This window comes from Bos taurus, chromosome 28, assembly GCF_002263795.3.
Source record: "Bos taurus isolate L1 Dominette 01449 registration number 42190680 breed Hereford chromosome 28, ARS-UCD2.0, whole genome shotgun sequence".
Lineage (NCBI taxonomy): Eukaryota > Metazoa > Chordata > Mammalia > Artiodactyla > Bovidae > Bos > Bos taurus.
The window spans coordinates 24,234,979-24,261,606 of record NC_037355.1 but is presented as its reverse complement, the minus strand read 5'-3'; the positions used below and the strand labels follow the sequence as shown (position 1 = coordinate 24,261,606).

The following is a 26,628-nucleotide window of genomic DNA, read 5'->3' as shown; positions in this document are numbered from 1 at the left end:
CAGACTCAACCCAACCAAACTAAAACTAGATTATATTTTACACCAGCTGAAGCCATTGCCTCTTTTTAAAATTAACACTTTTATTTTGAAATAAAACCTACAGAAAAATGCTCAACACCTGCATTTATAATTTAGCAAACAGTTGTGAAGTGTATACTTGTAACTTCTCCTCTCCCCAACACACATATTACTGGTACCCAGAAACTCCCTCCTTAATATATTTTGGCAATCATAACTCCATCTAATTTTTATTTTGTTAATTTTTTATTTTTGGCCACACCCTTTGGCATGCCATATCTTAATTCCCCAACCTGGGATCAAATTTGTGTCTCCTGCAATGGAAGTGCGAAGTCTTAACCACTGCACCACTGGGGAAGTCCTTAATTAAAATTTTAAAACCTAGTTGTACATATATATAGACTTGTCAGAGAAAATTTAGAAGACACCAAAATATAAAAAGAAAAAAAAAAAAGACTTTATAATGCTGCCATGCCAAGATAACCCCATTAGTATTTTGATGCATTTCCTTCCAGTGTTTTCTGCCCATCATTTGTTAGTGTGAGAGCCAGTTACATTGAATGATGACTTTGCTTTATTGGTTCTTTCTTTGGGGAAGAGGAATTAGGATGATGCTCCTTTGCAGTTGAGGAGAGACAGGTTGAATGTGGAAAGAAGTGAGTTCTCTGGTTGGATCAAGGCAGAAGGCTTGAATATCGTTATGGTTTTAGGGTGTGCACAAGGCTATATTGCCCTCTAGTATGTATATTTTATGTATGTGTATCTACATATATATTTATTTATCTATATTTGAATGTATCTTTGTACCTTTTAATTTAGTTGAGCTCATCCATTTGTCATCATGTGTGTGCTCAGTCACTTCAGTCATGTCTGACTCTTTGTGGCCCCATGGATTGTAGCCCACCAGGCTCCTCTGTCCATGAGATTCCCCAGCAAGAGTCCTGGAGTGTGTTGTCATGCCCTCTTCCCAGCATCTTCCTGACCCGAGGATTGAACCTGCACCTCCTAAGTCTCCTGCATTGGCAGGCAGGCTCTTTACCACTAGCGTCATCTGGGAAGCCCATTTGTGATCATGTTGGCTGCTATTCATAAACACCATATTATTAGCATTTCTAAATTCTCTTAAAAAATGATGATGAACAGATTTATTTAAGATTCCAAGGAAGCATTTTACCAGTTTGTACTTTCCCTTTCTTCTGATGAGGTGCTTCTCCTGGTTCCTGTCTATGTGGTCAGTGTTAGTGCTCCTGAGACAAGTGGTAAGAAATTATGGTATCACTCTAAGTTCTGTAAGATGCTGATGATCCCTGCTGCTTCCCGGCCCCATCCCCCTCACGTTGCTTGGGTAAGCAAACATGGCCAAGTCCACATGTAATGGGCCACTGCCTCCCCATGTTGCTTTGTTCAAACTGGCAAATAAAGTGGTGCTCTGGGAAGGAGTTGGCAGCTGCAGTATTTTGAGAGAGTTCAGACTTCAGTGCATTGCAGATGAAAAGCCTGAAGTCCCTTGCATCATGGGATGTGTGTGTAGCAGAGGCAGTGGCCCCTTCTGTGAGTTTTGGCACAATTTTTAAATGTCACAACTTCTGAATTTATTCACTAAGCCTTGGACTTCAGAAAATCAATGTTTTTGTTTTGTGCTCTTGCTCTGCTTTTATTCTTTTTTTTTTTTTTAGCACAGGAAAACAATATCCTCATTATTAGGAAAATAATTTATTCTGTGGTTTTAATTTGCCCCAATACATGGCTTTTGGGTTTTTCTTGGGTTTCTGAGTAACAGAGGTTACTGTTCAGTAGTGCTTTAGGAACAGCATCCCACAGTATCAGATGAGATTTCAAGAAACAGTTATGTTTATTGTTTTGCTTATGCCACAGCTAATTATTCTACTTGAATATTCTTGATACAGCAAACTCTCTCTCTTTCTTACTCTGTATTCATCTATTCTGCCTTTAATTTATCTACTCATCCATCCAGTTTTAAGCATCTTAATAGGAAATACAGAGAGTTCCCTGAAAGTCTCAAGGTTAGGACTGGACACTTTCACTGCCATGGTCCAGCTTCAATCCCTGGCCAAGGAAATAAGATCTCAAAAGCCATGTAGCTCGGCCAAAAAAAAAAAAAAAAGAAGGAAATACATATGTGGGACATATGTGAAAAGGGTACAAAAGTATGCATAGGTAAAAGTAATGGTTTCTTACCTTTGCTCCATTTGGAAGATCCATTTTTCATTTTTTCCTCACTCCTGACATCACCATCAGTAGCCAGAGCTAGGTTGGAAAAATTACACAGTTAAATTATTTGGCAAAGGACCACTATCAAGTATATTGGACACCATTCTAGGATATCAGGTATCTGGGGAGAGTTTTCAAGTGTTTTGAATCTTGTGTTTGTCTAAAAATATAAAAGTTTTAATATAGACATCAATGAGGAAATGCCCAACATTTGATTTATGGTCCCTGATTTTTCTGAAACTGTAACTTAAAAAATAATAAAACACTTTTGTTTTTTAAAAAACAAACTAGTACAATAGGATATGTAATAAAAAGTGAGTCCATCTTTATTTCATACCTCAGTGCTACTTCCCTCTCCCAGAAAGCCACCATTGTAGTTTCTTGTGTTTTCTTTCAGAAACCTTCCGTAATGTATACAGACACATCCCATAAAAAGTCTCCAGAATAATTCTATTAATGAATGGGAGGAAAGTGCAGTCACTCAGTCATGTCCGACTCTTTGCGGCCCCATGGACTGTAGCCCTACCAGGCTCCTCCATCCATGGGACTTTCCAGGCAAGAATACTGGAGTGGTTGCCATTTTCTTCCTCCAGGAGATCTTCCCGACCCAGGGATTGAACCTGGGTCTCCTGCATTGTAGGCAGATACTTTACCATCTGAGCCACCAAGGAAGTCCATGTTGCTGCTGCTGCTGCTAAGTCACTTCAGTCGTGTCCGACTCTCTGTGACCCCATGGATGGCAGCCCACCAGGCTCCCCCATCCCTGGAATTCTCCAGGCAAAAACACTGGAGTGGGTTGCCATTTCCTTCTCCAATGCATGAAAGTGAAAAGTGAAAGTGAAGTAACTCAGTCGTGTCCAACTCTTTGCGACCCCATGGACTGCAGCCTACCAGGCTTCTCCATCCATGGGATTTTCCAGACAAGAGTACTGGAGTGGGGTGCCATCGCCTTCTCTGAGGGAAGTCCACAGTATCATTAGAAAAATCAAATGGAAAGATATTTTAAAAGTTCTAGTTATTTGATGGTAACTGGACTTGAAGTGAATTCTCTTAAAATTAGGACAGATATTTCACAATAAATATTGACTAATTTCCTGCTTTGTGCCATGAGTTTTCTTAAAGAAAACTCCTCCAAAACATGTATGCAGGTCAAGAAGCAACAGTTAGAACCAGACCTGGAACAACAGAATGGTTCAAAATTGGGAAAGGAGTACGTCAAAGCTATATTTGTCACCTGGCTTATTTAACTTATATGCAGAGTACATATTGTGAAATACCTGGCTGGATGGAGCACAAACTGGAATCAAGATTGCAGGGAGAAATATCAATAACCTCAGATATGTAGATGATACCACCCTTATGGCAGAAAGTGAAGAGGAACTCAAGAGCCTCTTGAAGGTGAAAGAGGAGAGTCAAAAAGCTGACTTAAAACTCAACATTCAAAAAACTAAGATCATGGATTCAGTCCCATCACCTTATGACAAATAGATGGTGAAACAATGAAAACAGTGACAGAATTTATTTTCTTGGGCTCCAAAGTCACTGCAGATGGTAACTGCAGCCATGAAATTAAAAGATGCTTGCTTCTTGGAAGAAAAGCTATGACAAACCTAGACAGCATATTAAAAAGCAGAGACATTACTTTGCCAGCAAATGTCCATAGGGTCAAACCAATGGTTTTTTCCAGTAGTCATGTATGGATGTGAGAGTTAGACTATAAAGAAAGCTGAGCACTGAAGAATTGATGCTTTTGAACTGTGGTGTTGGAGAGGACTCTTGAGAGTCCCATGGACTGCAAGGAGATCAAACCAGTCGATCCTAAAGGAAATCAACCCTGAATATTCATTGGAAGAACTGATACTGAAGATCCAATACTTTGGTCACTGATGTGAAGACCTGACTCATTAGAAAAGATCCTGATGCTGGGAAAGATTGAAGGCAGGAGGAGGAGGGGACGACAGAGGATGAGGTGGTTGGATGGCATCACTGACTCGATGGACATGAGTTCGAGTGAGCTCCAGGAGATGGAGAAGGACAGAGAAACCTGGCGTGCTGCAGTCCATGGGGTCGCAAAAAGTTGGACACGACTGACTGAACAACAACTGCTTGTGCCATGAGTTTTCTTAAAGAGAAGATGTATAACCCAGAATTCTAATATTTGCCAGCTCTGCATTGATCATGGCTGGAAGGAAGGTCACAACAGTAGTAGGTTTAATCTCTGGCACGGCTCAAGGTACACAGTCCAGTTGTTTGTTTTTTGATAGTAAAATACACATAAAACCTACCATTTAACCATTTTAAAGTGTACAGTTCAGTGGCACTAAGTACATTCCCAATGATGTTCACCCACCATCACTATCTAGTTTGATATCTTTTTCATCACCCCAAAAGGAAACCCCTGTCCTTGTTAGCAATCATTTCCTATTCCCCTCTCACCCAGCCTCTGGTAACCACTAATCTGCTTTCTATCTGTATGAATTTGTCTATTCTGGAATTATATAAAATGTGGCTTTTTATGTTTGACTTCTTTTACTAAGCATAATATTTATAAGGTTTATCCATATTGTAGTATTTTCTTCCTTTCTTATGATCAAATAGTATTTCATTGCATGGATGTGCCACATTTTTGTTTATCCAATGAATTGATGGACATTTGGATTATTTCCATGACTGCTATGAATATTTGTGTCTAAGTTTTTCTTTGAACACCTGTTTTCAATTCTTTATATCTAGGAACTGAATTTCTTGGACATATGGTAATTTTATGGCTAATTTTCTGGGTAAACGTCATTATTTTAATTTATCTGATGCTGGTCCCTTTCCTTTATACTAGGATACAAATTTCTTCTCATAGTCTTAGTTTTCCAAATCAGTGAGGATTAATTGATTAATATCTGAATTAGTTGATTACTATCTGGCTAATAGTCAAGTCTAACATTTTGTTAATCGGCACTATAATAGTAGGTTAATTGTTACTACATATTGAACTTTAAATATAGAAACTATATAATATGGATGTTATATTATACATCTGCTTTCAATTAATGTAGTCAATGCACTGGGCTGTCAGAGGAAAAAAGGATCTGATGTTGGAAGAATCTGACCAGACTCCTACTGACAAAATTGAAAATGAGGAACAGGATGAGCAAAAAGAGATAAAGAAAGAGGAGTTTGGTTCAACCACAGAGAAAATGGAGCAGAAAGAATCCAAATCTGTGGAGAAGTCATTCTCCCCACAAAATCCAGATTCTCCAGGTAAGTCATGTCATGTAGTTTGTAGAACAGCTGCTGCTACTGCTGCTAAGTCGCTTCAGTCATGTCTGACTCTGTGTGACCCCATAGACAGCAGCCCACGAGGCTCCTCTGTCCCTGGGATTCTCCAGGCAAGAACACTGGAGTGGGTTGCCATTTTCTTCTCCAATGCATGAAAGTGAAAAGTGAAAGTGAAGTCGCTCAGTCGTGTCCGACTCTTAGCGACCCCATGGACTACAGCCCACCAGGCTCCTCCATCCATGGGATTCTCCAGGCAAGAGTACTGGAGTAGGGTGCCATTGCCTTCTCCATTGTAGAACAGAGAAGGTCTGAAATTAAAAGGCCCATTTTATATCGTATGTATTCTCAACCTTTCCAATTACTTAGTAGTACCAACTATAAATGTTGTTTCAGCACCTTGAAAGATACTTAGCATCAGCACAGAAACTAGATATATTCCTTAACACATTCCTTGCAAGCGAAAACTTGAGACATTTCTGGGATCATCTTCTGGTTTACTGAAATAACACTAGCTAGCTTGTGTTGGGTATATATGTATATATTTATTTATTTTAAAACTTTTAAAAAGTTTTTTGATGTGGGACCATTTTTAAAGTCTTTATTGAATTTGTTACAATATTGCTTCTGTTTTATGTTTTGATTTTGTGGCCTTGAGGCATGTTGGATATTAGCTCCTCAACCAGGAACTGAACCCACACCCCCTACATTGGAAGGCAAAGTCTTAACCACTGGACCACCAGGGAAATCCCTGTGTTGGGTATTTACTGTGTGCAGTTCTTTATGTATATTACTTAAAATCTATCATCTTACTTAATATTAATTTTACATGAGTTAATTTATTTAATCCTCATTACAAGTATTATTCTCATTTTACAGATGAGAAAACTGAAGCCTTGGGAGGCTGAATAATTTTCTCAAGGTTATCCAGCTTGTATGTGGCAGGGAAGGGGTCTGAGATGAGACAGTTTGACTGCAGAGTCTGCATTCTAAGGCACTGCACTATCCTCAGAAGATACATTACCTGTAGGTAGCTCTGTAGACATCTGACCCACGTATAGGTCCACTGAAGCAGGGTATTACAGAGGTTAAACTCTTGGCTCCTTAGCTAACCCACCTGGGTTCACATTCTGTGCTAAGTTGCTTCAGTTGTTGTCCACCTTTTTGTGATCCGACGGACTGTAGCCCTGTAGGCTCCTCTGTCCAGGGGATTCTCCAGGCAAGAATACTGGAGCGGGTTGCCATTTCCTTCTCCAGGGGATCTTCCCAACCCAGGGATCAAACCCAGGTCTCCTGCATTGCAGGCAGATTCTATACTGTCTGAACCATGAGAGAAGCCCCTAAAAATCCAGATGCACATGAAAGAGCTCAAGCAGCAAGGACCAAGTTGGGTGCCAGGTGGTGGTCCAAAGGCCCAGAGCCATGCATGCATCCAGAGGCCCAAAGTCCTTGGCTAGAGACACCGAAGGAGACCATGTCAGCTCACATTCTAGCTCTACCATTTATTATTTATATTACTTGGAATCAAGATTGCTGGGAGAACTATCGATAACCTCAGATATGCAGATGACACCACCCTATGGCAGAAAGTGAAGAACTAAAGAGCCTCTTGATGAAAGTCAAAGAGGAGAGTGAAAAAGTTGGCTTAAACTCAACATTCAGAAAACCAAGATCATGGCATCTGGTCCCATCACTTCATGGTAAATAGATGAGGAAATAGTGGAAACAGTGTCAGACTTTATTTTTCTGGGCTCCAAAATCACTGCAGATGGTGATTGCAGCCATGAAATTAAAAGATGCTTACTCCTTGGAAGTAAAGTTATAACCAACCTAAACAGCATATTAAAAAGTAGAGACACCACTTTGTCAACAAAGATCTGTCTAGTCAAGGCTATGGTTTTTCCAGTGGTCCTGTATGGATGTGAGAGTTGGACTGTAAAGAAGGCTGAGCACCGAAGAATTGATGCTTTTGAACTGTGGTGTTGGAGAAGACTCTTGAGAGTCCCTTGGACTGCAAGGAGATCTAACCAGTCCATCCTAAAGGAGATCAGTCCTGGGTGTTCATTGGAAGGACTGATGTTGAAGCTGAAACTCCAACACTTTGGCCACCTGATGCGAAGAGCTGACTCATTGGAAAAGACCCTGATGCTGGGAAGGATTAAGGGCAGGAGGAGAGGGGGATGACAGAGGAAGAGATGGTTGGATGGCATCACTGACTCAATGGACATGGGTTTGGGTGAACTCCGGGAGTTGGTGATGGACAGGGAGGCCTAGCGTGCTGCGGTTCATGGGGTCTCAAAGAGTCGGACATGACTGAGTGACTGAAGTGAAGGGAAGTGAAAGTTATTTAACTCCTTCACACTTTAGTTTCCTCATCTACAAAACAGAGATCTAAGTGGTACCTTCTTATAGAGTTACCAAGAGGATTAAATGAGGTGATCCATGCAAAATGCTTATGACAGTGATTTGCCTATACCAAGCCCTGGGCAATTGTTAGCTATGGTTATCATTTCTTTGTCTATCTGGCCATCCCACTGTGTTTATCTTGTATAGGTGTGTTATGTATCCACACTCTAACTACCTTCAACACCCCAGTAGAATTTAGCCTTTAAGTACAATATTGCTTCTGTTTTATGCTTTGGATTTTTGGCCATGTGGGATCTTAGCTCCCCTACCAAGGATCGAACCCACACCCCTGCATCGGAAGGCAAAGTCTTAGTCACTGGACTGCCAGGGAAGTCCCTAGCCTTTAAGTAGAAGTTTCCTGAATGTCCTCAAACACTTCTTATAAAAAAGAAGGTAATTAGACAGGTTATGGTAAACTATAGTCTTTCTAGAAATAGTCACTTCTAAACTCTCTTTGGTGAGAATTTTTACATGCTAATTTCTTGTTGGGAATAAAGATTCTTGGTGCTTCATTCAGATGCCTCTGCTGGTTTTCCAAGAGATCCTTTCGTAGAGCCTGCAGTTGATTGCATCAGCCTCATAACTGGCAACGGTTATAATATAACAAACGGATCAAAGCAGAAGGCCAGATGTCCCAAGAAGTGTTTCAGGGAAACATACGCATATAAACACCCCCCCTGCCCCCCAATAGTTTGCATATACAGGCAAACACGTGACTGCTTCCCCATTTATCCTTGGAATATTCAGATTTGTGCTTCCTGAACCTCTAGGCCCTCCCTGTGACTTTTTATTTCAGATTCAGGCCTATTCTGAGTTCACCAGACTTGAGGGGGTTGATCATGTCAGAGCCTCACACTAAGGCCACACTTAAATCCCTTTCATAAGATTCTATAAAATTTTCTCTTTTTTTTAAAAAAGTTATTTAGATATTTAAAAGCCTCAAAGTAATATGAGCTTACCATTGAAAATTCAAAGAATCAGGACATCCCTGGTGGTCCAGTGGTTAAGACTCCCCACTTCCAGGGGGCAGGGAGCTCAGGTCTGATCCCTGGTCTGGGAATTAAGGTCCCACATCTCGAGCAGTGCAGCCAAAAAATAAAAAATTTTTAAAAATTCAAAGAATCATACATAGACAATAACTTAGTGTCTACCCTAGTGTCTCATCCTTCTCTGCTTCTACTTCTTGAAAAAACAGTGCAAATGCCCAGGTGTGTCTCCTTCTACACTGGTTCTCTATGTTAACAAAGGCATGCATAAGCATATGTTCGTTTGTGAGGGTTATACTGTGCACATTCCTCTCTGTTATACAGTAACTAAGAGTACAGACTCTGTAACCAGAGCCTGGCTTTTTCCACTGCTGAGTTGTGTGACCTTGGGCAAGCAAATTAACCTCTCTGTATTTATATCTTCTTATCTCTCTATAATGGTTAAAATATTAGTGTCTACCTTATAAGGTCTTTTTGAGAAGTAGATAATGTATGTAAACTATTTGGACCTGGTACATGGCCAGTACTTCTTTAGTGTTAGCTTTTATTACTATGGGGTTTCTCCTTAGACCCTTATATTTAGGATGAACTCACTGGTTTTAACAATTGATAAATATTCCATAGTGTAGATATATTGTAATTGACTCTAAACAAGTTGTGATGCCAGTTTTGATACCCTCACATCATGAAGTATATTATACTATGGTTGAGGAAGGAAGTGAAGGGGGTGAGAGGGGGAGAGGATCACTGTTCTGAAAGCTACTACTGAAGAATAAGAATTAGGAAATTTTGCTGAAGGCTGCATATACCAGTATTTTCTTAATGTTATTTAAGAGATTATTGGCTGTTCTGAGTAGTGCCTTAAAATTGGGTTTTCATATGCCAAAGTACAGTTGCATGCTTATTTATAATTTCATTTGACGGCAATGAAAATTTTTATAATGTCAGCATTTAAGAAATATTATTCATGTCAGCTTTACCAAGTCCCAAGTGGCTTCCCACATAACTTTTCAGCATTTTTGTTGATTTCCTTAAGCAGTGCTTGGTATTTACTTTGAAGTTTGCCTTATGATGCCTCTTCTGTCATAAACATCCATCAAATAGCCCCCATCATTTCTGACTCTTCACTGCAACCAGGAAAAAAAGAAGCACAGCATCTGAAAACCCACATGCGAGACAATCTAATGTTTACTTTATTTTCATTTAAATATGCAATAAATGTGCCTTCTGATAAATACAGTTCTAGAATCAAATAGTATTGCATAACATCCTGGAGTTTAAAAAAAAATCAAACATAGCAGATGCTGTTGATGTGCCAACATATCCTCTGGGCATCTGCCTTCCCAGGCATTGCCAACCATACGGCTCCCACCAGAGGGCTTTCGCTGGCAGTGAATCTGGTTTGGCAGCAAGTGAGCGGGCAGTTAAGTGCCAGGGAGTAAACACCCTGTGGATGTAGCCATCAGATAATGAATGTGAGTGGGAGGATAAGTTCTCCAATACCTTCACCCCTCAAGTGGAACAACTCTGGAGTTTTTTTTTTTTTTTTTAATATTGTCTCCCAGGGCTCCCCAGGGGATCAAACCCTAGTTGTCCAGAGTAGTAACTTCCTGAAAATGTACCTTTTATAGACGTGGCTCCTTTCCCTACTTCCCTACCAGAGTCTCTTGGGATCACCTCCCAGATTAGCCACTTGCATTCAAATTCTTGTCTGGGGTCTATTTCTAGGGTAACCCAAATGTGAAAACATCTTTTTTAAACTTCAAAAATAACACATATTGAATGTAGAAACATGAGGAAAATACAGTCAAGCAAATAACTTGCAGTCTTACCACTTAGGGAAATATTTATTACTGCTATTTTGGTATATTTTTAAGATATGTTAGTATACCTAACTGAGGAGGCAATGGCACCCCACTCCAGTACTCTTGCCTGGAAAATCTCATGGATGGAGGAGCCTGGTGGGCTGCAGTCCATGGGGTCGCTAAGAGTCGGGCATGACTGAGTGACTTCACTTTCACTTTTCACTTTCATGCATTGGAGAAGGAAATGGCAACCCACTCCAGTGTTCTTGCCTGGAGAATCCCAGGGACAGAGGAGCCTGATGGGCTGCCGTCTGTGGGGTCGCACAGAGTTGGACATGACTGAATCGACTTAGCAGCAGCAGCAGCAGCAGCAGCAGCAGCAGCAGCAGCAGTATACCTAAAATGAAAAGAATATCACTGTACATATTTTTTGTGTGTCTTCCAATTACAGGTTGTCAGAAACAATTTTCTTTTTGCCTTTTCCCCCAAATGGAAATTCTTCAGATTTTTTTATCTGATACTTCTGAAGAAAGTGCAGATCCTATTTTCCTGGGATAATCACTGTCAACTATTCTGTGTATATTTTTCCTGCTAGATATTTAGATAATATTTTAAATATCAGTGAAGTATGTATTATTTATTATTCTGTATTTTATGTATTATTCTGTAACCTGTTTTATTGGAAATATTTTAAACATAAAAAATAATATAAAGCATACTTGTTCATTGTAGAAAAATAAGAAAATACAGATGAACAGAAAAAGAGTATAAAGAATGAAAATCATATGTATTGCAACTCTTCAGGAATAGCTACTATCAACATTTAGGGGTAATTCCTTGTAGACTTAAAAAAGCTTTTATATAAATATCCGTGTAAATAATGAATTTATGAATGAGATCATGCTGTCTAAATTATTTCCTGCTGCTGCTGCTGCTAAGTCGCTTCAGTCGTGTCCGACTCTGTGCGACCCCATAGACGGCAGCTCACCAGGTTCCCCCATCCCTGGGATTCTCCAGGCAAGAACACTGGAGTGGGTTGCCATTTCCTTCTCCAATGCATGAAAGTGAAAAGTGAAAGTGAAGTTGCTCAGTCATGCCCGACTCTTAGCGACCCCATGGACTGCAGCCTACCAGGCTCCTCTGTCCATGGGATTTTCCAGGCAAGAGTACTGGAGTGGGGCGCCATTGGCTTCTCCAAAATTATTTCCTAACTACTAGTTACTTAGCAATATATTATGAACATTTTTCTATAATGATAAATATTAAAAAATTGTTAATGACTATATCAAAGCCTTTTAATCAATTTTCTGTTACTAAAGATTTAGATTGTTTCTTTGAAACATTTATAAATGGTATCACAATAAAATCCTTATAGTTAAACTCTTGGGCACATCATGATTATTTCATTAAGAGAAATTTCTACAAGTAGAATTACTGGTTTAAAGGTTTATACATTTTAATGAGTCTGATAAATATTGCCAAATTACCTGCTAGAAGAATTTTGCCAATTTACCCTTCCTGTAGTAGAGAATGAACATAACTTTTTTCTAGTTTTCAACACAGTTGTTTATTAAAATAAAAAAATCTTACTGTTGTAGAATAAATTATTTGTATTTCCAGGGATTCTTTCCATTGACCTTTTACTTTTGGCAGCTGTTTGAAAGTAGTTTCCAATTTCTTTGCAGGTGAATTGTCAAAATTCCTACCACTGGAAGCATCTATAAATATCCTTTTATTCTTAAGCATTTAAACATGTGAACTCCTCTCATCCATATAAACCAATTCCTGTTCATAAGGATTCAAAAGTCTGCTTATCCATTTATGTAAGATATTAAAAACTGATACCAAAGACTCACCCTTACATTCATTTATTGTTAGGAAATCTTTACTATGATAAGCTTGACTTTTCCTACCTTTGATTTTAAAATATCCCCTTCTCTCTTCTACAGGTTTTGCAAATGTGAACTGTTGGCACCTTCGTTTCCGCTGGTCTGGGGATGCTCCTTCAGAACTCCTGAGGAAATTCAGAAACTATGAAATATGAAATATCCGTGTTCCATAGAGGAGAGACAGAGAGAGAAAGAGAGATCATTTCTTGTGCTGCCAACTTGCAGTCTTTCTTCAGATCTTAAAAATGTCATATTTGTGAATTGCTGAGTACCAAATCATTCTTCCATCCTTGAACCCATTCTCTCAATGTGTTTTTTAAATGAGAAAATCTTCAGACTAGTTTCTTTCAATATTGAAGTAAATTAAGGCCCTTAGATCCAGAGTAGATTGTATTATGTGTATTTTCCTGTTAATGTTATTTATAGAGATCTATTAAAAATCAATCCCTGTTGTTAAATATTTCATTGATGTACCATGATCTTTATTAGTGCTGGATATACAAGAAATGTTTTGTGACTCTGAACTTGAAATGTGAAATTACTTGTGTAAATTGAATGAAATAAATAATCTTTCCAAAGTTCATAATGAATTTTTTACTTAAAAAATTTATTTATTTGGCTGGATCAGGCCTTATCCCTTGGAGAAGGGAATGGCAACTCACTCCAGTATTCTTGGTTGGAGAATTCCATGAGCAGAGGAAGCTGGCAGGCTACAGTCCATGGGGTTGTGGAGTTGGACATGATTGAAGTGACTGATCATGCACACACATTGGGCCTTAGTTGCATCATGAGAGATCTTTTGTTGCAGCACTCAGATTCTCTAGTTGCGGCAGACGGGCTCTCTAGTTGTGGTGCTTGGGCTTAGTGCTCTGAGGCATGTGAGATCTTAGTTCCCTGACCAGGAATTGAACTCGCCTCCCCTGCATTGTAAAGTGAAAGTGAAAGTGAAGTCGCTCAGTCGTGTCCGACTCTTTGCGACCCCACGGACTGTAGCCTATCAGGATCCTCCGTCCATGGGATTTTCCAGGCAAGAGTGCTGGAGTGGATTGCCATTTCCTTCTCCAGGGGATCTTCCCAACCCAGGAATCAGAACCCGGGTCTCCCGCATTGCGGGCAGACGCTTTACCGTCTGAGCTATCAGGGATAAGGCTGATTGTTAATCACTGAACCACCAGGCAAGTCCCCATAATGAATTTATAATTCAGTTGTATTCTGAAAATAATTTAAAAAAATATTTCTACTTCAAGTTTAATAATTATAAATTTAAAACATTATTCATTTGAGAAAACGTTTTTACAAGATTTCTTTTATTATATAGCAGGTGATACATTTATAAACTATATTCTAACTATGAAAATGGACCTATGAGGTAATATGTCCTTTTTAGGTTGGAATTACTAGGTTTATCATGAGTGTAGTTGATGGTTACTTTTTATTGTGGAAAAAAGTGAATGAAAAATTAAGAAGAAAAATGATTTTAGAGCAGGAGTTCTTTGTTCAAAACAGAATTTTCACTGTTCTATAGCAAAGTGAAAAAAAAAAATTTAGGAAGATTTTTTTTAAAGCAAAATAATTTAGAAATTATGTCCTTCCTACCTTTGTGACTTAAAATGTGCTTTCCTTTTATGAAATAATGTCATAGTAGATTGTATTGGTTTGTTGGGATGCCATAACAAAATATGACAGACTGGGTGGCTTAAACAATAATTCTCAGGGTTCTGGAGGTTAGAAGTCCAAGGTCAAGGTGTATGCATATTTGGTTTCTTTTGAGGCTTCTCCCTTGCCTAGCAGATGGCTGCTTTATCCTCACAAAGGCCTTTCTTCTTATGAGCATTAGTCATATTCGATTAGCACCCCATATTCGAAAGGAGGCCTAAAAGCATCCTTTAACTTCATCCCTTTAAAGAGCTCATCTCCAAATAAGGTTACACTCTGAGCTACTGGGAGTTGGGACTTCAATAAATGAATTTTAAGGGAACATAATTCAGTACCTAACATAGATGAAAACTTTTTTTTTTAAACAAATACAAACCTGTATTGGTTCCCTTAATATTATTTGAAGTTCTGTTGTTTTGTCAAATCCAAAAATCAGGGCCATCCATTTAAATAATTATTTCTATCAACATTTACCACTTCAGTAAAATGTATTTTGACATTGTTAACATATCTACAAAGTTTATTTCAAAAACAGTAAATTCAAAAGAGGATGCATGTTAAATTAATAAAATGAGTTTTTGGACTATAGTTGCCTGTCATAATGCCTGCCTGGCCCAAATAGGCACTCGAATAAATACCAGATTGAATAACTGAATTTTTGAATCTAAAGAATCAGGGTTTTAATTTTTTCCTCTTTTTCTCGCCTAGACCGTCTGATTTACAGCACTGATAGCTTTTAATGACTTGTGGAAGGGAAAAACATTCTTACTCACCCGGTCTGCTCTGCTTTTGTCACAGACATATTTCCCAACTGTTGATAAGACTGAGCATTAGCTCTTGTTTACTTTCCTCTCCCATGATGTTTGAAGCCTCTAAATAAGAAATAGCCTCTAAAGAAAGAGTGCCACTTGAATAGGGATTTTGGATAGGTCAGCCTTGTGCTAAGCACTTTATTTACTTGATTCCATCTAACTTAGTAGGAGATCTTTCACATTAAAACAGTTAAGAATTCTCCTGAACTCAAGACTTAAAAAGGGAGGTGACTATACTTTGATAATACAATCAAAAGAAAGAGTGTTTCTCTTTGAATAAAAAGTAAGAAGAAAACTGGACAACTTTCCTCAGTAATTTGTTTGAATTCCCCAGTGTGTCCAGCACAATCACAATTGTATGTATGTGTAACAGCACATTTTCAAAGCCACTTATTACTGGATTATGGCTTGAATTCATGGCATAGCAAAATGATTATGAAAAGATAATTTTACATAAAAGTGATTAAGCTCTTAAGTCATCTCTAAATGGTAAAGATAATTAGTTTCTCTTATATTTGATATTGAATGAGTGAATGAATGAGGCACATATTTCTTGAGAAAATTATTATGTTATGTACTAGCAATTGGGGCTTCCCTGATAGCTCGGTTGGTAAAGAATCCACCCGCAATGCAGGAGACCTTGGTTTGATTCCTGGGTTGGGAAGATCTGCTGGAGAAGGGATAGGCTACTCATTCCAGTATTCTGGCCTGGAGGGGAGTCACAAAGAGTCAGATACAATTGAGCAACTTTCACTTTGTGTAGGATATAAAAATACTTTAGGTGGTGCTAGTGATAAAGAACCCGCCTGCCAACAGGAGATGTAAGAGACATGGGTTTGATCCTTGGGTCGGGAAAATCCCCTGGAAAAGAAAATGGCAACCGACTCCAGTATTCTTGCCTAGAGAATCCCATGGACAGAGGAACCTGGAAGGCTACCGTCCATGAGTTTGCAGAGTCAGACATGACTGAAACAACTTAGCACACTGAGCACAGTTGATAATTTAGTGAAGTAAGACAGATACTGGACTATCTCGTAGTTTAAAAGGGGCATGCTGTATTAGTTTAGGTATGTCATATGATTAGTACATGCCTGGCACATAGTAAGCACCAAGTGTACTATTACTATTCTTACATATTAAACCTTTTGATAATCAGTTAACAGAATTGTGGCCTCTTTCTCTCCTCGTTACCTTTCCTCCACTTCTCCATCTCAGAAGCACTGTTTCTTGTATATCCTTCCAGATGTCCTGTGCATTACACACATACATGTGTTTCTGTTCTTTTCTCTACTCAAATGGGAACACTATCCTGTGGCATGCTGCTGCTGCTGCTGCTAAGTCGCTTCAGTTGTGTCCCACTCTGTGCGACCCCATAGACGGCAGCCCACTAGGCTTCCCCATCCCTGGGATTCTCCAGGCAAGAACACTGGAGTGGGTTGCCATTTCCTTCTCCAATGCATGAAAGTGAAAAGTGAAAAAAAGTGAAGTCGCTCAGTCGTGTCCGACTCCTAGTGACCCCATTGACTGCAGCCCACCAGGCTCCTCTGTCCATGGGATTTTCCAGGCAAGAGTACTGGAGTGGGGTGCCATTACCTTCTCCATCCTGTGTCATACTTTTCATTTATTCAGTTTCTATGTCTTGGAGATTTTTCCATGTTTAGTATGTAAATTCTACCCTTTTTTTTTTCTTAATCTGCTACATGGTTTTCATTGTGTGAACCATAATTTATTTAATTTGCTATACTTGAGCCTTTCCAGGTTATTTCAGTTTTCCCTTGAAACACAAAGAGCAATGTAGTGAATAGCTTTACATACAGTTTCTTGTATGTGAAATATACTGTAAGATAAATACTTCTTATTGGAATGGATCAAAGAGTGTATATGTACATTTAGAATTAGATTGGGTTTCTCTGGTGGCTCAGATGGTAAAAAATCCACCAGCAATGTGGGAGACCCTGGTCTGGGAAGGTCCCCTGGAGAACGGAAGGAACAGCTACCCACTCCAGTATTCTGGCCTGGAGAATTCCATGGACAGAGAAGCCTGGTAGGCTACAGTCTATGGGGTTATAAAGACATGACTTAGTGATTTTCACACACACATAATTAGATTATCATATAGTTCAGCAAACAACAGATGCAATTTGGTAAGTTGCAGATCTTAGGGCCACTGAATTGTAAAACCCAGAAAATAGTTCATGTTCATTGGGATTCTTGTGTTTAGTCTTTTCCACTCTAGGATAGACTTTGTTGAGTACCTCAGTTTGAAGCTTATAGAACAATTTACCAGCTGTCTGTGACCCCCTGCCATACCAGGGATTGCCCAAGATATAAAGCAAAAATAAAATCAGAGTGTACTTTTCTTCTAGTATCTTCCACAGAGACAGGATGAGCTCAGGATATTCTTTTCAGTGTTATGGCTTCTGGGTGTCCTGAAATGTTGAAATACAATTCTAAAACATTTTTGCTCTTTTAAGTAAAGGGCAACTCAACAGAGCAAATCTTGAAAACTTGGGCAGAATTCACAATTTCCTATGATCCCCAATAGTTCCTAGTCGCCCATGGACATATACCAGCCTGTCAAAAACATGCCCTTTGATGAGCAAATTAGAAACCCAAAAAAAAAACCTTTGCAGATATTTCTCGTAAAGAGAGAGCCAGATCAGGGGAAGATAAGGTTGCTTTCCCGCTTATGAATTTTCATATCCTTTCCGTGCCCAGATCTGATTGTGGTTACAAGATCAATCATAGCAGCAAGTGTGGATGACTAATGCAGTTATTGAGAGGGGTCTTTAATTTCCTGAAGGCAAACACCATTACCTACCACCTCCATATCACAGACGAGGAGATGCCAGGGCTACTGGGGACTCAGTGATGGAAGAAATTATAAAACTGATGCAATTACTGAGAAAATGATGAAATGTCTCACAAGAAAGGCTTCAATTCCCTTCAATTTGAGGTTTTGTGATACGAATCAGTGTGGCTGTGTGTTTAGTATTATTCTCAGCTCCCTCTGTCGTCTTACCCTCGTGGTGGAGAACATTTTGCATCAGGCAGGTCATCCTCACACTTTCTCCTCCCACCTTGGCTCTCATGTATTCCAGTGTTTCTGTTTTGATGACTTTTGTATTAATTAGCAGCCAAGAGTAAATGTTTTCACAGCGGAATCTAGGTTAGGTTGAAGGAGAATTAGATCTTTCTCTGGTTCTAACCTATCGTGAGATTTAGGGTAAATGACTTGAATTCTCTGATCCAGTTTTTTCTCCCTGAGGCTGGAATTAAGCATCTCCCCTTTATAGAACATAGACTCTTGGCTCAGGACCAGGTTCAGAGTTGGCCTGTCCAGGGCTCTGGTGGGAGCCAGGAGAGTGTGGAAACATATGAAGTGTGTAGTCCAGAAGAGGAAGTCAAAGATTAGTGAGGACAGGAAAGGCAGAGGAGAATGTTCCTTCTCCGTCATTTTTTCTAATAACTCTTCCTTTCTGACTGTTCATTTAAGTAAAAGGGCAGAGATAGAAAAGGAGAGATTACAATTAAGTATGTATTAATATATCTATCTATATGTACAGCCTCGAACACCTCAATTATTTTTTTTTACATTCATTTGAGTTCAATGCCATTCTTGATAACATCCCATCTCTGAAGACAATGGTGACTTGTTTTCAGAGTATATTAAAGTATTTAAATACTTTTCAGCCACTAGACTATCAGGGGAGGTTCTAATAACAACAATAATAATAACTCTTATCTTTACCAGTTTCCAAGGCATTTTCTCATGTGTCGTGTTTAAATCTCACAACGAATTCCATTTTCTGGAGGAATTTGTAACTTTTTTATATCCTAAAAACTACAATAAAATGGAAAACAGATTTTTAAATTTAATTATTTTTTGTGTGTGTGTATGAAATCATTTTTGTCAGTCTTGCAATCTGCCTTGGGAATATGCACCCCTCGATGTCTGGGTCTCAAACTCAGAGGCTCTGACTTAACTGGCCTCTATGTCTATCCCAAGGGCGCTGGGTTTTCACAGCTCCAGGTAATACTAAAGTGCCACGTGTTGAGGACCACATAGCTTAAATAGGTTACAGATGAAATGATTAACATCTTGATGGCTCTACCTGCATACAGGAGATTAGAGTTCTCCTTTCCGTGTCACTGGTCATTTTTTGGGTTCCCCTGGCCCCAGAAGCACTTCATTTGGGCTCCCAACAGGTCTGTGAGAGGCAGTCACCATCGAAGGCAGTTGCCTTCGCCAGGGTTCTCTCTGGTTTTCACCTCCAGCCGAGGAGGCTGCTTGGAGCGCCCCCTGCTGCCGCTGCCGCGCGTTGAGTACCTGCTGGCGGGAAGACGGGCCTCCTGGGGGCCTGTTCCGGAGGCTTGTTCTCTCTAGGCTCCTTTTAAACAATTCCTCAGCTGCTGAGACTTGCCCTCGCCTGACTGGGAGCACAGAACTGGCTCTCCCAAGACCGTCCTTCTCCTCTTTCACCTTGGCCTCACCCCAAATGCCTTTCCTCTGCCAGCTGGAGAGGAGTGGGTGAGGGACCGGCAGGGGGAGCCGTGGGTTCAGAGGTCTATGGCTCTTGCTTCAACAGTGTTTGGACAGAACAGATCAGGGGACACCCCTTCAAGCCTTGACCCCCTCCAACCTATTTTCCAGTCGCAAGCTTTGGAATCAGTTATTTGGCTATCCTCAGCCGCCAGGACATGCTAACACCATTTTTTTTTTTTTTAGCTTAACTCTTTATTACCGATCAACCATGAGCTCCCAGATACCTCAGAATTATCCCACTGAGACGGAGTTGTCTTCAGCCGCCTGGTCAACAGGGATCTGCGGGCCTCCTACACCTATCTCTCTCTGGGCTTGTATTTCCACCATGAAGGATATGGCTCTGGAGAACTTGGAACACTGTTTTATGGAAATTGGCTGAGGAGAAGCACGAGCGTGAACCTCTCTTGAAAATGCAAAACCAGCGGCAGTAGCCACTTGCTGGAGTTGGGTAAAACCCAGGACTCTGTGGAAGCCGCCATTCTGATTGTCCGCGCAGACTCCCACCTCTGTGACTTCCTGGCGACCGGCTTCCTAGACAAGAAGGTGAAACTCATCAAGAAAATGGGCAGCTACCTGACCAACCTTCACAGGCTGGCTGGTTCCCAGGCGGGGCAGGGCGAGTATCTCTTCCAAAGGCTCACCTCCATCATGACTAGTAGCCTCCGAAGCCCAGCAGCCTTTGAGGAGCCCCTCTGGTGACAGCGCTTCTGCCTGAAGCCCCTCTCTGCAGCCACTAAGTAGCTTTTTAAGCACTCTGGAGCTCTCTCCCAAGCCTTGGACCATATGGAAACTGTAAAGCTTTTTGCAGAAAAAACAGAAGGAAAGGAAAGAAAAAAAGCCTGCATGAAGGTTATTTATCAGATCATACTTAAAGGGAAGTGATTAGTTGTGTGGCCTCAGGCAAGTCCTTTATTTCTCTGAACCCATTTCCTTTCTTAAAATGAGATGGGTAGGAAAGCAGGAAAATTGGGAATCCAAAGTAGACTGTTCTGCTTTTGATGCTTATCTTCTAGTTTAAATTCAAGGAATTATGAAGTCTTTACATCAAGGCAGGGACAGTACACGGGGCAACATCCATGGTGGCATCATCCATGGTGAGAAAGGTGTGGTTAAGAAGGTCATTCTGGAGAGAGCAGTTACCTTCACAGTAAGCTTAGGTAAGTTCATTACCCTCCCTGTGCCTCAGTTTCCTCATCAGTAAAATGGGATAATAAATATCAAACACAGATATTAACTATTAATAGTAATGACTGGGGAAGAAAATCAGAAAGTGACTAAAAAGATATTTTGCCAGCACCATCCCGTTCCTTTGGTAGTCCAGCATCACCCAGTTGCTTGTTACCAATGCAAACTATTGGACCTCACCCCAAACCTACTCAGTCAGAAACTATAAGCGGCAGGGCCTAGGAATATGTTTTGGAATCTTTCTGGAATCTCCAGGTGCATGCCAAAGTTTGAGGAGCACCGTTCTAAAATCTTCCTTCCCAAAGTGTGGACCAAACCCCAGAATCATTAGCATCATTTATGAACTTATTAGATAGATAGTCAGAATCTTGGGCTTCACTCTGGAGCTGCTAAATTATCATCTGTGTTTTAATAAGATCTCCAGGTTTGTTTGTTTGTTTTTTTGGCCACACCAAGCAACTTGTGGGATCTTCGTTCCCTGACCAGAAATTGAACCTATGCCCTCAGCAGTGGGAGCTCAGAGTCCTAACCACTGGACCGCCAGAGGTTTCTTGCTCCCAGATGCCCCCTCTCTCCCCAGGGTATTTCTATGCAAGTTAAATCTCAAGAAGCTCTGCCCTAGAACCGCATCTCTAATACAGTAGTCACTGGCCATTAAAATGAAATTAATTAAAATGAAATAACATTAGAAATGCAATTCTTCAGTCACACTAGCCATATTTCAAGTGTACAAGAGCTACATGTGGCCAGTGGTTACAGTATTACAGTATTGGACACTGCAGATTATAGAACATTTCCATCATCTCAGAATGTTCTATTGGACAGTGATGCTCTAGAATAATTATTGTTACGTAATTATTATTATTTTTTGTAGCCACAGAGCATCTAGATGAAGCAGATTACCTGGGACAAGGGTGACAGACTCTAAAAGTCAAGCAAGTGACATAAATGAATGAAGCAGGCCAATTATAAGAGAATCAACAGCACAAGTGCAATGGTAAGTGGCCAGTGATACTCCAGGTCCGTGGCAGGACTCCAATTGGGAGTGCTGGGGACTGTGGTAACTTGAGAAAAGCATATTCAGATTCAGCCAACGTTGCCGTGGAAGAGGCTAAGCCTAGGCTAGGATAATTGTTTCATTTTTGTTTAAAAATCTAGACATCTGGATTTTATGTGATTCATAAATTTTGATTACTAGCCACGCATGGCTCTTATGCACTTGAAATATAGCTAGTGTGACTGATGAACTGCATTTCAATGAAATATTATTTCATTTTAATTAACTTTAAGTCAAAATTAAAAAAATGTTTTGCTTCCCTGGTGGTTTAGTGGCTTCCGTGGTGGTCCTCTGGCTAAGACTCTGCACTCCCTATGCTGAAGGCCTGGGTTCAATCCCTAGTCAGAGAACTAGATCCCATATGCTGCAGCTTAAAGGTCCCACATGCCACAACAAAGATCGAAGGTCCTGTGTGTACCTCGACTAAGACCTGGTGCAGCCAAATAAATAAATAAAAATTAATATTAAAAAAAGATGAATTCAGTTCTGAGGATCCAAGTATAGTATGGTGATTATAGTTAATAATACTGTATTATATACTTGAAAGTATATGAGAGTAGATCTTACATTGGATCTACTCTCTAATGTAGAATTGGAGAGTAGAACTGGCAGTTGTGTGAGTTGGTGGAGGTATCAGTTCAGTTCAGTTCATTCGCTCAGTCGTGTCCGACTCTTTGCGACCCCATGAATTGCAGCATGCCAGGCCTCCCTGTCCATCACCAACTCCCGGAGTTCACCCAGACTCACGTCCATAGAGTCAGTGATGCCATCCAACCATCTCATCCTCTGTCCCCTTCTCCTCCTGCCCCCAATCCCTCCCAGCATCAGAGTCTTTTCCAATGAGTCAACTCTTCGAATGAGATAACTGGAGTTTCAGCTTGAGCATCATTCCTTCCAAAGAAATCCCAGGGCTGATCTCCTTCAGAATGGACTGGTTGGATCTCCTTGCAGTCCAAGGGACTCTCAAGAGTCTTCTCCAACACCACAGTTCAAAAGCATCAATTCTTCAGCGCTCAGCCTTCTTCACAGTCCAACTCTCACATCCATACATGACCACAGGAAAAACCATAGCCTTGACTAGACAAACCTTTGTTGGCAAAGTAATGTCTCTGCTTTTGAATATGCTATCTAGGTTGGTCATAACTTTCCTTCCAAGCAGTAAGCGTTTTTTAATTTCATGGCTGCAGTCACCATCTGCAGTGATTTTGGAGCCCCCAAAAATAAAGTCTGACACTGTTTCCACTGTTTCCCCATCTATTTCCCATGAAGTGATGGGACCGGATACCATGATCTTCGTTTTCTGAATGTTGAGCTTTAAAGCCAACTTTTTCACTCCTCCCCACTTTCACTTTCATCAAGAGGCTTTTGAGTTCCTCTTTACTTTCTGCCATAAGCTAATGCAAAATGATGGTAATCATTTTGCAGTGTATAAATGTATCCAGTCAACTCTTTGTACACCTTAAACTTTCACAGTGTTATACCTCAGTTATATTCAGTAAAGCTTGGAAAAAAAAGGAAAAGGGGAATTTGGATGGAGACACTTAGGGGAAATGCCATGTGACTGGCAGAGGCAGAGACCAGAGTGGTACAACTGCAAACCAAGAAACACCAAGGATTGACGGCTATCCCCAGACTAGACAGAGGCAAGGAAGGATTCTCATCTGATGACTCATCAGAGGGAGCATGATCCTAATAACACCTTGATTTCTGGCCTCCAGGACCACGGGACAATAAATGTTTTTGTTGGCTCAAGTTATCTACTCTCTGGTTCTTTGTTTTGGCATCTCTAGGAAGCGAATGCATTCCATACTAAAAAGTCAAAAGAGTAAATCTTTAACTTAAACTCTTCTTTTTTGTCTTTGCTTCTTTTTTCTACCACAGCATAATCTAAACATCTTCAGTATATGTTCATCTTGGGAACGATCTTCTGAATAAGGAGAATGACAGAGAACTGTCAATCTAAACAAGAGGGAGAGGTTGAGGTGGAGGGAAGGAAGGTGGGATTAGAAATCTAGACAAATGCATACGCTGCCTTACCAATCAACACAGCCTTATGAGACATCGTTGAATTTCCTGAACAAGCCAAGCTTCTGGGCCATTGTTAGTTCCTTCTTGGGAATCACGGACGTGGCTTTTGGTCTTGGAGCTGCCATTTACTAACTCAGAAACATTGGGCAAACCATTATATACAGATGATTTAGTGAGTTGGCCAAAGAATTTGTTTGGGTTTTCATAAAATGTGATGGAAAAATATGAATGAACTTTTTGGTCAACTGAATATTTTTCTCCTCAGTAAAGTGAGGGAGTTGGGTTATACCAGGAAGCTTCCCTTGCTTGCCCTGCACTGAACAGCATCTGAACCAATCTGCACCTGCTGTAGCGTGTATCAGTCACTTGCTTGTTCTTGGTTATTGCGTATGGCTGCCATAAGACTGTGAGCTCCTTGAAGCAGGGACCGTCTTGTTCACCACCAGATCTTGTTGAGCCCCTGACGTCACACACAGCGGATCAACAAAAAGTAGTCTGTTACAATAACACTGTATTTATGATAATCCTGTACAAATCTATGGTAAAAATTTTCTTTCAGAGAGCTAGAAGAAAAAAAATCTGTGTGCATGTAACTGTTTAACTCTTTACTGTGAGAGCTGCCAGGGACTGCTCTTCCATTTTCTATTTGGCAATCAGTCTCTGAGAGTCCCCCTCCCCGCGGTGGCTTCCTCACTGAGCTCTGACACTATTTGTGCATTTGGTACAGTGCCCAAAGCTGTGCTGAGGACAACTGAAGTGCTTGCTCAGGGTAGATTTTTGTATATATGTGTGCTTGATGTTTTGTGCTTTTCAATGATGAGAGTAAAGCCTTACAAGTAGTTTCAGAGAGGAAACAAGAAAGTGACACAGTACTGGAGGTGTTTAACAAGGGTTTGGAAACAAGGATTTTTCCTTTGCTCAAGGGAAGACATCAGAACTGTAGATATGCATGTATAGTTGAAGCCCTAAAGAAAAACGAGCCAGGGAGAGCACTTCAAACACAGGAGGTTGGTTTCTGCAATGAGTATCAAATGAAATCTTTCCTTAGGAGTGATTTCATTTTAGGATAAAGAGGAATTTCACGATGCACAGTTACTGTGTGAAAAATGTATAATGTGGTCTTCAGCAATTTTTGCAGAGTGATAGACACATCAAGGTGTTGGCATTTTGGTGAACTAGTTTTACAAAAAGCAAGGCTATTTCTTCATAAGGTGATTTCTAAAATCTTTTCTATTCTAAATTTCTATGCTTATCTGAGTAGGTTTTTTCTACTTTCAGAATTATTCAAAGTAGATTTTATCCAAGCTAAAATTTTATAGAAGATGTGAGAAGAAAATGTAAAGGCTTCTTCCAGGGGACCAATGTATTCACATCCTCCCCTAAAACAAAAGTTCTTAAAATCTATGAGCTTGCATCGCCATTCCTTAGATGGCCACAAGATGGCAGCCTTGGGCCAGGAGTAGGAGACAGGTCCCCGCGCCCCCCGCCCCGCCCCAAATGTATTTGCTAGTTGCTGTGCTATTGGAAAAGACACCAGATTTGGCTGTTTCTTTGCTTCTGCACCTCTACAGTGTGGTTAGCTGGTATCTTTGTCCACCACTGACATTTCATGAATATAACCTAGAAGAAATCTTAAACAATCCTGCAATTTTGAAAGTTGCTCTGGGTGTACTTTGACCACCTTCTCCACCCTATTCTGGCCTTATTTGCAGTTTCCTCCACATTGACACTTTTGGAGAAAGGGCCCAGAGGGAGCTCTTAATGGACTATACTCCCCAATCTCCCCACTGCTAGCCTCTTTTCTGCATCTATATTGAATATTTTCAATATAAATTTACTTCCTATCTCAAGGATTTATGCCAGTGTTTTTTGGTCATTAGACTCCTCTCCTTCTCAATCATTAAAAAAAGTGTAGATTCCTGGGGTCACCTCAAATCTATTGAATCTGAATTTCCAACAATGAAGTGCAAGGGTCGTGATTTTAGTAATCTGTCATAGGTGATTCTTCTAATTTTTGAGAATCTCTGATATAATAAGAACCCCTTCACTGCCCTGGATTCTGGTGGGTCAATGAAGATTCTTCTTCAAATAACCTGTGAAATAAGGAAAGAGAGAAGAAGATGATTGATAATGATGATAATAATATGGTCTATGCCATAATAGACCCATATATATCTCAGAATCAGTCTGTCAAGGCCAGTATCTCCTGGGATGGATGCTGGATTATCATATTGCCAATAAAGAACAGAAAGTAACATGATTGGCTACTGCAGTCATTCAGACTGAATTTAGTTTTGCAAAAATTCGTTTAAGTGGTGAAACAAGGGGCAAGAAGGGTACTAGGGGAGAGGTGGATATATCTTGTAATCCAATAGAGTTAAATAATAAACTTCCCAGAAAAGTAGATGTTAAGACCATAAACCCTTGACTTGAAATTCATGAGCCTCTTTCCTTTGAAATTACTGTCTTATCACCATGATGCTCAATTGTTTTCGGTGAGATTCCTCCAAGAGTCAATTTCAGCAGCAGTTTTAGGGACTGGCCACTGATTCAGTTTAAAGTCAGAAACTGAGCAGCAAGTACAACTAGTAAACAAAGATACAGTAAAATATAGAAACAGTAATAGTAATTAAAAAAAAGCAAATTAATAAAAATGAGGAGCATGCCACCTGTTAAATTAGCAAAAAAAAAAAAGTTGCAAGTGATAACATTTAATGTAGATAAGTATTTTATGATCA

General features: G+C 40.1%; 1 protein-coding gene across 1 annotated transcript in view; it reads left to right on the top strand.

The window, feature by feature from the left end:
• Positions 1 to 13,189, top strand: part of DNAJC12 (DnaJ heat shock protein family (Hsp40) member C12) — a 35,252-nt gene extending 22,063 nt beyond the window's left edge. Inside the window, exons 4-5 of the mRNA NM_174096.2 lie at positions 5,301 to 5,505; positions 12,667 to 13,189. Of these exons, the coding sequence (NP_776521.1) occupies positions 5,301 to 5,505; positions 12,667 to 12,761 (300 nt within the window). The 3' untranslated portion in view covers positions 12,762 to 13,189. The remainder of the gene's footprint in view (positions 1 to 5,300; positions 5,506 to 12,666) is intronic.
• The last annotated feature ends 13,439 nt before the right edge of the window (positions 13,190 to 26,628 follow it).